The sequence below is a fragment of the Pinus tabuliformis genome, chromosome 8 (assembly GCF_031772625.1).
Source record: "Pinus tabuliformis cultivar Carrire ecotype Pingquan chromosome 8, CPIR1, whole genome shotgun sequence".
NCBI classification, from domain to species: domain Eukaryota; kingdom Viridiplantae; phylum Streptophyta; class Pinopsida; order Pinales; family Pinaceae; genus Pinus; species Pinus tabuliformis.
The window spans coordinates 1203814733-1203831156 of record NC_142294.1 but is presented as its reverse complement, the minus strand read 5'-3'; the positions used below and the strand labels follow the sequence as shown (position 1 = coordinate 1203831156).

Here is a 16424-nt window from a genome sequence, read left to right as displayed (position 1 = left end):
TATTTGCAGAAAATGGTTGAAGTGCAAGAGTTTTTGAAAGTGCCACCGAGGCAATTGAATAGCCAGCAAGTGAAGATTCATACACGGCCTCTTTCAGATCACGTCCAGAATTGGAATGAGGTGTACAAGAAACTTAAGGGAACCAAATATGAGATCTTTCTGAATGAGTCAGATTATGATCATTAATATTTGATTCCGTGATAAGGCAGGCAGGTTTCACTTGTGTAGCCTGTTATATAATGTAAATTAGATTCATTCATTCTCGAACTAAACCTATCCAGGTACTTGATTTTCAGCTAAATAGTCGAGAGTTGATACCTGGAAAGCATGTTACAGCGAAGTTTGTTTCATGGTTAGGCTGGTCCTTTGGAGTTCTGTATATGTAATTTTTTCTATTCCCTGTAACAAGTCTGATTATTTTTCTTAAAAGTTAGATTCCATTCATTGGCCTGAGAAGCACAGGCCATATCAAATCAGCAATTTTGAGGAAGGTGGGTTTACCCTACATTTAACTTCGTGAGTCTTCCCCTGCCCTGATGGGATTCAGCACTAAGTGATGCTGTTTACATAGCACCTTTATCACCCGCAGATATAATGTTTTATTTATTTATATTTTTGGCCGTTCAATTTTGCTTATAAATGCTGATAATTTGTTGGACACTGCCGCTTCTGTGCTTCAATTGTTGAATGGATTTTCTCCAACCATATACAAGGATGCTACTCACATTGAAGTATGCAATCCTGCATTTTTTTGTATTTTAATGTCTGAATTGCCCACAACCCAGGATATGAGAATTTACTGGACCATTGTTGATGTATAATTTTTTTGAGCTATTCTGAATTTAAAATAAAACCTTTTTGTTACTTCATGAGATGAAGAATAGATATTTGAAAAGTGATATGTATGTGTTCTCTTCAATAACATACTATGAATGACCACTTGGTGCGAGCATTACCACAAGAAGGCACTACGGGTGCGAATACAGAAAGGCACTTATTGGTGTTAAGAGGAAACAAAGTATAAGCTCATATTAAAGAACCTGGAGCAGTCAGGAGACCTTGTGACCGACTTTTGGCTATATTAAACTCGAGTTGGCATCCATTTCGTAGTGTATTCGCAGCATTCTATATTTTGAAAATTTGGCTTATTTTCATGAGGTTTTACATTCACCATAAATCTTATTGTGATGGGTCACATTTTGAAATAATATAAGTATTTTGTTCGAGAAAGTAAAAGAATATCCAATTAATATAGTTAGGTGACAGTGACAATTTATTTATGCAATTTAAGAATTTGATCTCCAATAAGTTCTTAAAGGTAATAGGATTTTCATTTTCAAATTCTTATGAATTATATGTGGATATTTTAAAATTTCTTTTACATCTAAAATCTAGTTTTTAGGTTAAAATAAAATTACATTTTAAATTGTGTTATTTTGACTTATTTTTGGTAGTCAATGATGTATTTGCATATAAAAATTAAAAGGCAAAAGTGTTTAAAAGGATAATATAAAATTTTCAAATATGCTTTCAAAAAGACGGAGGTAAAGAATTTAAAATCTCACATTTAGATTGATTTGATTGGAAAGAATATTAGGAAGAGTAAACCTGTTTGAATAGCTTAGGTTAAAATAAAATTACATTTTAAATTGTGTTATTTTGACTTATTTTTGGTAATCAATGATGTATTTGCATACAAAAATTAAAAAGCAAAAATGTTTAAAAGGATAATAGAAAATTTTCAATTATGCTTTCAAAAAGATAAGGCAGAGTAAACCTGTTTGAATAGCTTAGGTTAAAATAAAATTACATTTTAAATTGTGTTATTTTGACTTATTTTTGGTAATCAATGATGTATTTGCATACAAAAATTAAAAAGCAAAAATGTTTAAAAGGATAATAGAAAATTTTCAATTATGCTTTCAAAAAGATAAGGCGGAGGTAAAGAATTTAAAAACTCACATTTAGATTGATTTTATTGGAAAGAATATTAGGAATAGAGTAAACTTGTTTGAATAACAATAGAAAAGGTGTTTGGTTTTTTCAATGCATGGATAGAGAGTGATTTGTTGTTGATATTTAAGTAATGATATTTTGTTTATGATTGAATTTCAACTTAATCTTTAGGTCTGCCGTTGTGATAAGAACACACATGTTTGACATCATATTCTAGTGTAAAAATGTTGTTTCTACATTGATACATAGCTTAATCTCAAGTCTTTTACAAGTAGTTAAAGTGCCAAAAGGCACATGCAAGGGAGGTTGTGGGCTATTAGCTATAGAGCAATGAATACTACCATAGAGGGACACAACAATCACAAAAGGAGTCATTTGTGAGGAGATAATTGAGACTTAAATAAATATGGATAAGTAGGTGGCAATCTAAAACAATTTAACATATCTTCCTTATTGTGTAGAAATCAATTTTAGTAATGTGACTGCGTGCATAAAATGAGTAAATATTTCCTTCAAACTTAAATCATTTAAACATCAAGCTTTGCATAGATGGTTTGTTTATTGAGTTGTCAACATGAATAGTGCATGGTTTATTACCTTTTGCAAAGATTGGCCTTTGAAGAAATTTTGTATGAAATGTTTTGACAACATTTATCCTTCTATTAAAAATGTAAATATTAGAAGATATACTTCCATTATTTTGGAGTTCCACCTAGGTTTCCATTGTGTCTTTTCTAAGCCATTTTTCCTTCAGTGTAAGCATGTGTACAAATTTATTTATTTATTTATTAGAAAAAGTCAGAACAACAATTAGAAGCCCCGCTTCACTCTAACAGTGATAATCGTAATAATTAGAAAATATGATGGTATTCAACCTTGATTGAGGAATCCCCGTGTATGGTCCATGTATTAGATATAGAATATGGATATGCAAGCATTGAGAAACATTTCTTGGAATTTGAATTGCTCAACTTTTCATTCCTTTCGAGCATGACCTTTTTTTTTTTAAATTTTTTCAAATGCACTCAGGAATGCTAAAGTAACAATGTTTTCTCAAATTTCAAATATAAAATGTTATCCTTTGCTAGACATTCATATGCATACATCAAATTCACATACTAACAAATAAATGCATTTTTTCTAACACATAAATGTAAAGACCTTATTTTTAAACATGTGTTTTATTTAATATTATCCTCACATTGATGAGTAGGGAGCCATGTAACATTAATTCCGATGTGATTATTCAACAAGAGTAAACACATCGTTTGCTTTATAAATCGTTATTAAAAGAAAAATGGCATAATGTCACTACTTTTGGGATTGTGTTAATCGATGAGACACAACTCTATAGTATTGTTTCAAGGTTTCAGATAGAGTATATAAATAATTGCTTCTCCAATCCACTAATAAGTATGCCTTTCTTATTTATGTAATGCTATGATTTTCATATATGAATGTTCAACTATGTTGCCATTATTATTTGGGTTAAATCAATTACATATAGCCAAACATTATTTCCATTGATACCAGTAACCATTTTAAAATGCTAAAATCTCAAGTTTTTGTAGTTATAATTTAAGCCCATTGTGAAAACTTATATATTTTTCCACAAACAATACTGATCATTCTCCAAAGTTAGTTCTCTCAACTCCATCGACAAACTTTTGGTGATAGCCTTGCTGCCTTACCTTTTCCTCTCATTCCCTATGTTGTAAAACAAATTCTATGACTGTCAGTGTTCCACATTTAACTTGCTTTCCTAAAAATGCCCATTAAAATTAGTTGGATATGCCTAAAATAAGAGTTAAGAGTAAAGGATTGGTAGATTAATGGATGAAACAATATGTATTAGCTCATGTAGTAGAAAGGAAAATCCTTTAAACTTCTGTGAAAATGTCCATAATGAGATAAATAACTCTATAACATCGTTTCAAGGTTTTAGATTAAGTATATAAATTAATTTGATTATCCAATCCACTAAGAAGTACACCTTTCTTAATTTATGTAATGCTTTGATTTTCATATGTGAATATTCAATTGTGTTTCCATCATTACTTTAAACAAATCAATTACATATAACCAGAGATTATTGTAATTGATATCCATATGAACATTATATAATGCTAAAATCTCAACTTTTTGTAGTTATAATTTAAGCTCATTGTGAAATATCTTAATAATTGTTAAGTTTTGGGTATGTTCTATGCTAGAGCAATTTATAAAATTTTCATAGTTAGCAATCACATCAGCATTATGATAAACTGCAGATAGAACATAAATATAAAACGCAGAAGACAAGCCAAGGCAAGAGGACACACGATATGGCGCGAGCCAGGGACAAACCCCACAATGTGTGGGGAAACCCTTTGATCAAATCTTCTTTTATCTTCAAAGTTCAGCAGAGAAAGAGAGAGAGAGTACATTTACAACAGAAGTCAACACTTTGACTTGTCTAGATCTGAGCATAGATAATTTCCTATAACAATGAGATCAGTTGAAGACATTCTGCTTCAACTGATCCTCCAAGGTGACTCCTTCACCTATCATCGTGCTGCATCTGGTTCTCTTGCTGCACCACTGCATACTACACCATGCTGCACTAATCATGATTATCAACATGTTTCCCATGTCCATGATCTTATTAATTATCTTGCTGCCTTTTATCATGCAGCCCTATGACTAAGCTGCTCTCATCTACTCTTAGCATCATCTTGCTGCCCATGCCCATCATGATCGGAGACATATCATTCTTATCATTCTCATTATGTTGATACTGTAACCATCATTGCTCATGATCCTTGTCATTGTGAGTGCATGACTGCGGCTATAGGAATTTACAACGACCCCATACCTTGATTGTTGTTATGATTGGATATGGATATCTCTGTGCATAACATGAACAACGTATATGTATATATATATATATATATATATATATATATATATATATATATATATGAACAACGTGTAATAACATGAGCAACATTGAACATCGTATATATGAACCATGTGTAAGGGTATCGTCATGACTGCGTATGGACCCTACGTGTTATGAATTTATGACAGCATATGACTGAGACCATATGACTGATATAGTATCTCTATAAATAAATGCCAAGACTTATCTATTGACAGCGTATGGAGTAATTGCTGTAACGAATGCATTGATGTACATGATCTAGGGCTGTTGGGAAGCTGAGTGTTCCACAATGTAATGTCAAGACATGTGAAGATTACAGTGATGCTATTCCATCTGTAGACCTGATCTGTTGCCTTACTGTAATGCGAGGTCATCCGAGAGCCAGTCTTCCTCTAGTGCGTGGTCAGCGCTGATCTGTTGCCTTACTGTAATGCGAGGTCATCCGAGAGTCAGTCTTCCTATAGTGCGTGGTTAGACCTGATCTGTTGCCTTACTGTAATGCGAGGTCATCCGAGAGCCAGTCTTCCTATAGTGCGAGGTCATCCTCCTTCCATCTGAAAACCAATCTTTTTGCTTCCATTCGAGGGCTAGTCTTACTACACCTTAAACCCATCCGAGGTGCAGTTACACTCTCCTTGCCCTAATGCGGATCTGCTCCATGATCACAGAAGGGATTGCACGTTCTGTCCATCATTTTTCGGATCCTCTGCACCCATGACATTTCAGAGAAGAATACAAATTTCTTGTGTTTATTGCAAGGGCTGCGTATAATCAACGTGATCCCATGACTACATGAAACCAGCGTATAGCATCCATGACGTATCCAATGTGAACAACGTATATTATGAATAGATGTTTTCATAAACAGCACATGGACCAGCGTTTTACCATGACTGCGTTGTACTACGGCTAAGGCATTTTCATAAGGCCAACATATCACTCTTGGTGTATCACTCCTCCAAAAACCCAAGACGTGGAGAGGAGGAGATCACTCAAGAATATATGTTTAAATGACATAAAATCCTCATCTATTTATACTAATAATGTAGAGGTTGAATAGACACGTCGGTTGGGCTTCTAGAGCCTACATATGTGCTGGTCGGTGTGATATTAATTACATAAACAAAATAAATTCATATCTCCATAAATACTTATCGGAATCGGATGATCTTTGGATCAATCCTACACCTCCCAACGAGAGGGATCCAATAAAAATATCAGCTGCCAGAAATAAGCCAACCCACATGGAGTTTGGCCCTAGTTGCCAATTTAACACTCCCTCTCAACTAGGGGAAACTCCATTTGCTGATCCATATGTCCGACTGTACTATCTCTGCCATCAGTGCCCTGCACTATTCTACCCAACTCTGCTCAACTCTGCTGGCTCTGCTCTACTCTGCTCTGCTGGATCTGCTAGCTCTGCTCTGCTGGCTTTGCTAGCTCTGCTCTGCTGGTTCTGCTAGCTCTGCTCTACTCAGCTCTGCTGGCTTTGGTAACTCTGCTCTGCTCAGCTCTGCTGGCTCTACTAGCTCTGCTCTACTCAGCTCTGCTGGCTTTGGTAACTCTGCTCTGCTCAGCTCTGCTGGCTCTGCTAGCTCTGCTCTGCTCAGCTCTGCTCTACTCTACTCAGCTCTACTGGCTTTGCTAGCTCTGCTCTACTAAGCTCTGCTGGTTTTGGTAACTCTGCTCTGCTCAGCTCTGCTGGCTCTGCTAGCTCTGCTCTGCTGGCTCTGCTAGCTCTGCTCTGCTTAGCTCAGCTCTACTCTACTCAGCTCTGCTGGCTTTGCTCAGCTCTGTTGGCTCTTCTCAGCTCTGCTGGCTCTGCTCTGCTCAGCTCTGCTGGCTCTGCTAGCTCTGCTTAGCTCTGCTCTGCTCAGCTCTGCTGTCTCTGCTAGCTCTGCTCTGCTCTGCTCATCTCCGCTGAACTATGAAGAAGAAGAATTGATCGAGAATGTCTCATACCATTCTCCACTGACCCGAAGTCAGACTCAGAGCGCGTACCACTAGTCCCAGACCAGTCTTAACCGACCCAAAGTCAGCGTCATAGTAGGTACCACTCCTGGTCCTAGACCAGTATCGCAGTCTCAGAGAGTGTACCACTGGTCCCAGACCAGTCTCAGCGGACCCGAAGTCAACGTCATAGTATGAACCACTCTCACTGGTCCTAGACCAGTACTGCACTGACACGAAGTCAGTCTTGGAGTATGTACCACTGGTCCCAGACCAGTCTCAGCCGACCCGAAGTCAGCGTCATATTATGTACAACTCCTACCATTGGTCCCAGACCAGTATCATTGATCCTAGATCAATGGAGGACATCCTAGCGTAGGGAGTACGGTAGATACAACGATGCGTCCATCGGTACTACTATGGTCCCTAACTTCATTTCCCTGCTCATTGATCAGATGAGAGGTACTTCCCATGAGTCCCAAACTGCATGGGTAGGATGCCTCGACAGGAGAACTTAATCAATCCTGTCCTCACAGGAGAACACATCAATCCTGCTACAATCGCCATGGAGAACACATCAATCCAGGCTGCCATGGAGAACACATCAATCCAGGCCTCACAGGAGAACACATCAATCCTGCTACAATCGCCATGGAGAACACATCAATACATGCCTCACAGGAGAACACATCAATCCTGCTACAATCGCCATGGAGAACACATCAATCCAGGCCTCACAGGAGAACACATCAATCTTGCTACAATCGCCATGGAGAACACATCAATCCAGGCCTTACAGGAGAACTAATCATCCTGCTACACAAGAGAGTGTATCATCTTGTTTCGCAAGAGAGCGAATCATCTTGTTCCAGTGTGCACCACCAGGGGAGGGTGAGTCACCCTGTGGTCGTATGTTGCTCCAGTAGAACTGCATGCCCTCCAGAGCTCCTAGAGCTCAATGTATGCAACATGTAGGACCCTTTTACAAAGGTCTCTCGATGACTCCAAGTCGTTCGGGAAAATCACAAATTTGATCTTTCCTCGGGGCTTTGTCTTGTACATCATCTCAGTGCGATGGAGCCTCCTTGATCATCGACTTACCATATCCCAGATAAGGCAGTATTTGATGTCTATCTGCTGGAGCAATTGTCGAATACGAGATTCCTCAATAATCGAATCCCACCTCTAGTTGTCACAGAGAATCACAGTGGTATTCATCATGTGTACAAACAGCTCACTGAAGAGTTTCAACAACCAGAATGCCTCACAGAAGGCCATGCTATCAGCAATGTATTCTGCTCAGAGTCACTGACTTCTGCTTCCTGCTCATCCAGGATATCGAGGCAGATTCCAAAGAGAAACAACACTGGGAAGTGCTCTAGTGATCCTCCATACTTCCTGCCCACTCATCATTCGAATAATCATGTGGTTTCATATTTCCGCCAGTGTATCTCAATCCATGAGAGATTCTGCCCTGAAGATATCTCAGAAGATTCTTGGCATCAATCCAGTGAGTCTCAAATATGAGCTCACCATGCTAACTGCATCCAATATGTCCAGACGGAGGTTCTCCAAGTACATCAATGTGAATGAGTTTATGAAACTCAAAGGCATTTCCCAAATCTGGTCCGACATCATTACCATATAACTTCTGAAAGTTAAGATCTTCGAGGCAGTCACAAGCTTGCAGCTTATCTTCTCACATTCAGAATCCAACTCCCTCTGTCTCCTATAAATGAGAGGGTCTGCATCTGTCAAACATAGGTGCCGGTACGAGAGGTTTATCATCCACAACCTTCGAGTAATGGTTTGGATCGGTTTCACTCCTAGTGAATCTCAGCTGCATTAGACAGCTATCGATCCTCTCATACTATGCCCGAGGTGTTTTTCTTCAAGTCATAGAGGGCTTTCTTCCACCTGCATACATGAGATTCCTTGATCATGATTCTCAAACTCCTCGGGTTGATCCAAACCTGTGAACTTGCTGCATGAGGGGAATGGTCCCCTTATAATATTTTCCTTCGGTACATTTCAGACATGTACCTTCATGCTTCTTTTTGAATTCAGGCATCCTAGTCACCATCTGTCTCACAGAACTCCGGTGCTGAGTCAATGGACATGGTCCCCAGTGGACTTCCTGCAACTTGATACAACCCTGAACTCAAAAACATCTTTAAAAAAATCTATTTTCAAACACGTACCTTTCCATCGATAAGTGCCACCTTGTAACCTTTGACTTCCATTTCCGAGATAGACATCAGGTTCAATCAGGTACATAAAAGAGATTTTGGGGTTCCTTGCTTTCGTGTAAGAGTCGACCATTGTCTTTGATGACCCGCATCTCTGTCATTCGGGCACTCCTTCGCATAAGGGCCGAACTCATAACCAAGACATCTAACTTTCCTTCCTACCCTTAGATCTGAACTTCCCAATGAAGTGATGCCATTAGAAGTTTTGCTGCGCCATTCTAATAACATTCTCTGCTTCAACTTCACCCTAGGTGAATTATGAGGAACCCATTGATCCTTTTGTCTTGTCCCAACTGTCTTCGGTGATTGCTCTTTCACTCTTGCTTGGGCATTGTCTTCACCTCAGCTCTGATACCATGTTAAGTTTTGGGTATGTTCTATGCTAGAGCAATTTATAAAATTTTCATAGTTAGCAATCACATCAGCATTACGATAAACTGCAGATAGAACATAAATATAAAACGCAGAAGACAAGCCAAGGCAAGAGGACACAAGATATGGCGCGAGCCAGGGACAAACCCCACAATGTGTGGGGAAACCCTTTGATCAAATCTTCTTTTATCTTCAAAGTTCAGCAGAGAAAGAGAGAGAGAGTACATTTACAACAGAAGTCAACACTTTGACTTGTCTAGATTTGAGCATAGATCATCTCCTATAACGATGAGATCAGTTGAAGACATTCTGATTCAACTGATCCTCCAAGGTGACTCCTTCACCTATCATCGTGCTGCATCTGGTTCTCTTGATGCACCACTGCATACTACACCATGCTGCACTAATCATGATTATCAACATGTTTCCCATGTCCATGATCTTATTAATTATCTTGCTGCCTTTTATCATGCAGCCCTATGCTTAAGTTGCTCTCATCTACTCTTAGCATCATCTTGCTTCCCATGCCCATCGTGATCGGAGACATATCATTCTTATCATTCTCATTATGTTGATACTGTAACCATCATTGCTCATGATCCTTGTCATTGTGAGTGCATGACTGCGGCTATAGGAATTTACAACGGCCCCATACCTTGATTGTTGTTATGACTGCATATGGATATCTCTGTGCATAACATGAACAACGTATATATATATATATATGGCATATGAACGTGTAATAACATGAGCAACATTGAACATCGTATATATGAACCATGTGTAAGGGTATCTTCATGACTGCATATGGACCCTACGTGTTATGAATTTATGACAGCATATGACTGAGACCATATGACTGATATAGTATCTCTATAAATAAATGCCAAGACTTATCTATTGACAGCGTATGGAGTAATTGCTGTAATGAATGCATTGATGTACATGATCTATGGCTTTTGGGAAGCTGAGTGTTCCACATTGTAATGTCTAGACATGTGAAGATTACAGTGATGCTATTCCATCTGTAGACCTGATCTGTTGCCTCACTGTAATGCGAGGTCATCCGAGAGCCAGTCTTCCTATAGTGCGTGGTCAGAGCTGATCTGTTGCCTTACTGTAATGCGAGGTCATTCGAGAGCCAGTCTTCCTATAGTGCTTGGTCAGACCTGATCTGTTGCCTTACTGTAATGCGAGGTCATCCGAGAGCCAGTCTTCCTATAGTGCGAGGTCATCCTCCTTCCATCCGAAAACCAATCTTTTTGCTTCCATTCGAGGGCTAGTCTTACTACACCTTAAACCCATCCGAGGTGCAGTTACACTCTCCTTGCCCTAATGCGGATCTGCTCCATGATCACAGAAGGGATTGCACGTTCTGTCCATCATTTTTCGGATCCTTTGCACCCACGACATTTCAGAGAAGAATACAAATTTCTTGTGTTTATTGCAAGGGCTGCGTATAATCAACGTGGTCCCATGACTACATGAAACCAGCGTATAGCATCCATGACGTATCCAATGTGAACAACGTATATTATGAATAGATGTTTTCATAAACAGCATATGGACCAGCGTTTTACCATGACTGCATTTTACTGCGGCTAGGGCATTTTCATAAGGCCAACATATCACTCTTGGTGTATCACTCCTTCTCCAAAAACCCAAGACGTGGAGAGGAGGAGATCACTCAAGAATATATGTTTAAATGACATAAAATCCTCATCTATTTATACTAAAAATGTAGAGGTTGAATAGACACGTCGGTTGGGCTTCTAGAGCCTACATATGTGCTGGTCGGCTTGATAATAATTACATAAACAAAATAAATTCATATCTCCATAAATACTTATCGGAATTTGATGATCTTTGGATCAATCCTACACCTCTCGACGAGAGGGATCCAATAAAAATATCAGATGCCAGAAATAAGCCAAACCACATGGAGTTTGGCCCTAGTTGCCAATTTAACACTCCCTCTCAACTAGGGGAAACTCCATCTGCTGATCCATATGTCCGACTGTACTATCTCTGCCATCAGTGCCCTGCACTATTCTGCCCAACTCTGCTCAACTCTGCTCTGCTGGATCTGCTAGCTCTGCTCTGCTGGCTCTGCTAGCTCTGCTCTGCTCAGCGCTGCTCTACTCTACTCAGCTCTGCTGGCTTTGCTAGCTCTGCTCTACTCATCTCTGCTGGCTTTGGTAACTCTGTTCTGCTCAGCTCTGCTGTCTCTGCTAGCTCTGCTCTGCTCAGCTTAGCTCTGCTAAGCTCTGCTCTACTCTACTCAGCTCTGCTGGCTCTGCTCAGCTCTGCTGGCTCTGCTAGCTCTGCTCTGCTCAGCCCTGCTGGCTCTGCTCTGCTCTACTCATATCCGCTGAACTATGAAGAAGAAGAATTGATTGAGAATGTCTCATACCATTCTCCACTCGCCCGAAGTCAGACTCAGAGTGCGTACCACTAGTCCCAGACCAGTCTTAACCGACCCAAAGTCAGCGTCATAGTAGGTACCACTCCTGGTCCCAGACCAGTATCGCAGTCTCAGAGAGTGTACCACTGGTCCCAGACCAGTCTCAGCGGACCCGAAGTCAGCGTCATAGTATGTACCACTCTCACTGGTCCTAGACCAGTACTGCACTGACACGAAGTCAGTCTCGGAGTATGTACCACTGGTCCCAGACCAGTCTCAACCGACCCGAAGTCAGCGTCATAGTATGTACAACTCCTACCACTAGTCCCAGACCAATATCATTGATCCCAGATCAATGGAGGACATCCTAGCGTAGGGAGTACAATAGATACAACGATGCGTCCATCGGTACTACTATGGTCCCTAACTTCATTTCCCTGCTCATTGATCAGATGAGAGGTACTTCCCATGAGTCCCAGACTGCATGGGTAGGATGCCTCGACAGGAGAACTTAATCAATCCTGTCCTCACAGGAGAACACATCAATCCTGCTACAATCGCCATGGAGAACACATCAATCCAGGCTGCCATGGAGAACACATCAATCCAGGCCTCACAGGAGAACACATCAATCCTGCTACAACCGCCATGGAGAACACATCTATCCAGGCCTCACAGGAGAACACATCAATCCTGCTACAATCGCCATGGAGAACACATCAATCCAGGCCTCACAGGAGAACACATCAATCCTGCTACAATCGCCATGGAGAACACATCAATCCAGGCCTCACAGGAGAACTAATCATCCTGATACACAAGAAATCGTATCATCTTGTCCCGCAAGAGAGCGAATCATCTTGTTCCAGTACGCACCACCAGGGGAGGGTGAGTCACCCTGTGGTTGTATGTTGCTCCAGTAGAACTGCAAGCCCTCCAGAGCTCCCAGAGCTCAATGTATGCAACATGCAGGACCCTTTTACAAAGGTCTCTCGATGACTCCAAGTCGTTCGGGAAAATCACAAATTTGATCTTTCCTCGGGGCTTTGTCCTGTACATCATCTCAGTGCAATGGAGCCTCCTTGATCATCGACTTACCATATCCCAGATAAGGCAGTATTTGATGTCTATCTGCTGGAGCAATTGTCGAATACGAGATTCCTCAATAATCGAATCCCACCTCTAGTTGTCACAGAGAATCACAGTGGTATCCATCATGTGTACAAACAGTTCATTGAAGAGTTTCAACAACCAGACTGCCTCACAGAAGGCCATGCTATCAGCAATGTATTCTGCTCAGAGTCACTGACTTCTGCTTCCTGCTCATCCAGGATATCGAGGCAGATTCCAAAGAGAAACAACACTGGGAAGTGCTCTAGTGATCCTCCATACTTCCTGCCCACTCATCATTCGAATAATCATGTGGTTTCATATTTCCGCCAGTGTATCTCAATCCATGAGAGATTGTGCCCTGAAGATATCTCAGAAGATTCTTGGCACCAATCCAGTGAGGCTCAAATATGAGCTCACCATGCTAATTGCATCCCATATGTCCAGACGGAGGTTCTCCAAGTACATCAATGTGAATGAGTTTATGAAACTCAAAGGCATTTCCCAAATCTGGTCCAACATCATTACCATATAACTTCTGAAAGTTAAGATCTTCGAGGCAGTCACAAGCTTGCAGCTTATCTTCTCACATTCAGAATCCAACTCCCTCTGTCTCCTATAAATGAGAGGGTCTGCACCTGTTAGACATAAGTGCCGGTACGAGAGGTTTATCATCCACAACCTTCGAGTAATGGTTTGGATCGGTTTCACTCCTAGTGAATCTCAGCTGCATTAGACAGCTATTGATCCTCTCATACTCTGCCCGAGGTGTTTTTCTTCAAGCCATAGAGGGCTTTCTTCCACCTGTATACATGAGATTCCTTGATCATGATTCTCAAACTCCTCGGGTTGATCCAAACCTGTGAACTTGCTGCATGAGGGGAATGGTCCCCTTATAATATTTTCCTTCGGTACATTTCAGACATGTACCTTCATGCTTCTTTTTGAATTCAAGCATCCTAGTCACCATCTGTCTCACAGACCTCCGGTGCTGAGTCAATGGACATGGTCCCCAGTGGACTTCCTGCAACTTGATACAACCCTGAACTCAAAAACATCTTTAAAAAAATCTATTTTCAAACACGTACCTTTCCATCGATAAGTGCCACCTTGTAACCTTTGACTTCCATTTCCGAGATAGACATCAGGTTCAATTAGGTACATAAAAGAGATTTTGGGGTTCCTTGCTTTCGTGGAAGAATCGACCATTGTCTTTGATGACCCGCATCTCTGTCATTCGGGCACTCCTTCGCATAAGGGCCGAACTCATAACCAAGACATCTACCTTTCCTTCCTACCCTTAGATCTGAACTTCCCAATGAAGTGATGCCATCAGAAGTTTTGCTGCGCCATTCTAATAACATTCTCTGCTTCAACTTCACCCTAGGTGAATTATGAGGAACCCATTGATCCTTTTGTCTTGTCCCAACTGTCTTCGGTGATAGCTCTTTCACTCTTGCTTGGGCATTGTCTTCACCTCAGCTTTGATACCATGTTAAGTTTTGGGTATGTTCTATGCTAGAGCAATTTATAAAATTTTCATAGTTAGCAATCACATCAGCATTACGATAAACTGTAGATAGAACATAAATATAAAACGCAGAAGACAAGCCAAGGCAAGAGGACACAAGATATGGTGCGAGCCAGGGACAAACCCCACAATGTGTGGGGAAACCCTTTGATCAAATCTTCTTTTATCTTCAAAGTTCAGCAGAGAAAGAGAGAGAGAGTACATTTACAACAGAAGTCAACACTTTGACTTGTCTAGATCTGAGCATAGATCATCTCCTATAATGATGAGATCAGTTGAAGACATTCTGCTTCAACTAATCCTCCAAGGTGACTCCTTCACCTATCATTGTGCTGCATCTGGTTCTCTTGCTGCACCACTGCATACTACACCATGCTGCACTAATCATGATTATCAACATGTTTCCCATGTCCATGATCTTATTAATTATCTTGCTGCCTTTTATCATGCAACCCTATGACTAAGCTGCTCTCATCTACTCTTAGCATCATCTTGCTGCCCATGCCCATCATGATCGGAGACATATCATTCTTATCATTCTCATTATGTTGATACTGTAACCATCTTTGCTCATGATCCTTGTCATTGTGAGTGCATGACTGCGGCTATAGGAATTTACAACGGCCCCATACCTTGATTGTTGTTATGACTGCATTTGGATATCTCTGTGCATAACATGAACAACGTATCTATATATCTATATCTATATCTATATATATATATATATATATATATATATATATATATATATATATATATATATATATATATATATGACATATGAACAACGTGTAATAACATGAGCAACATTGAACATCATATATATGAACCATGTGTAAGGGTATCTTCATGACTGCGTATGGACCCTACGTGTTATGAATTTATGACAGCATATGACTGAGACCATATGACTAATATAGTATCTCTATAAATAAATGCCAAGACTTATCTATTGACAGCGTATGGAGTAATTGCTGTAACGAATGCATTGATGTACATGATCTAGGGCTGTTGGGAAGCTGAGTGTTCCACACTGTAATGTCGAGACATGTGAAGATTACAGTGATGCTATTCCATCTGTAGACCTGATTTGTTGCCTTACTGTAATGCGAGGTCATTCGAGAGCCAGTCTTCCTATAGTGCGTGGTCAGAGCTGATCTGTTGCCTTACTGTAATGCGAGGTCATCCGAGAGCCAGTCTTCCTATAGTGCGTGGTCAGACCTGATCTGTTGCCTTACTGTAATGCGAGGTCATCCGAGAGCCAGTCTTCCTATAGTGCGGGGTCATCCTCCTTCCATTCGAAAACCAATCTTTTTGCTTCCATTCGAGGGCTAGTCTTACTACACCTTAAACCCATCCGAGGTGCAATTACACTCTCCTTGCCCTAATGCGGATCTGCTCCATGATCACAGAAGGGATTGCACGTTCTGTCCATCATTTTTCGGATCCTCTGCACCCACGACATTCCAGAGAAGAATACAAATTTCTTGTGTTTATTGCAAGGGCCGTGTATAATCAACGTGATCCCATGACTACATGAAACCAACGTATAGCATCCATGACGTATCCAATGTGAACAACGTATATTATGAATATAAGTTTTCATAAACAGCGTATGGACCAGCGTTTTACCATGACTGCGTTGTACTGTGGCTAGGGTATTTTCATAAGGCCAACATATCACTCTTGGTGTATCACTCCTTCTCCAAGAACCCAAGACATGGAGAGGAGGAGATCACTCAAGAATATATGTTTAAATGACATAAAATCCTCATCTATTTATACTAAAAATGTAGAGGTTGAATAGACACGTCGTTTGGGCTTCTAGAGCCTACATATGTGCTGATCGGCTTGATAATAATTACATAAACAAAATAAATTCATATCTCCATAAATACTTATCGGAATCGGATGATCTTTGGATCAATC

At 40.3% G+C, this 16424-nt stretch overlaps 1 protein-coding gene across 2 annotated transcripts in view; it reads left to right on the top strand.

Moving 5' to 3' along the window:
• Positions 1-660, top strand: part of LOC149239688 (uncharacterized) — a 74111-nt gene extending 73451 nt beyond the window's left edge. For both annotated transcript variants that reach the window (XM_089373486.1, XM_089373485.1), the window contains one exon: positions 10-660. In XM_089373486.1, the coding sequence (XP_089229612.1) occupies positions 10-186 (177 nt within the window). In that variant the 3' untranslated portion in view covers positions 187-660. The remainder of the gene's footprint in view (positions 1-9) is intronic.
• Positions 661-16424: the final 15764 nt, after the last annotated feature.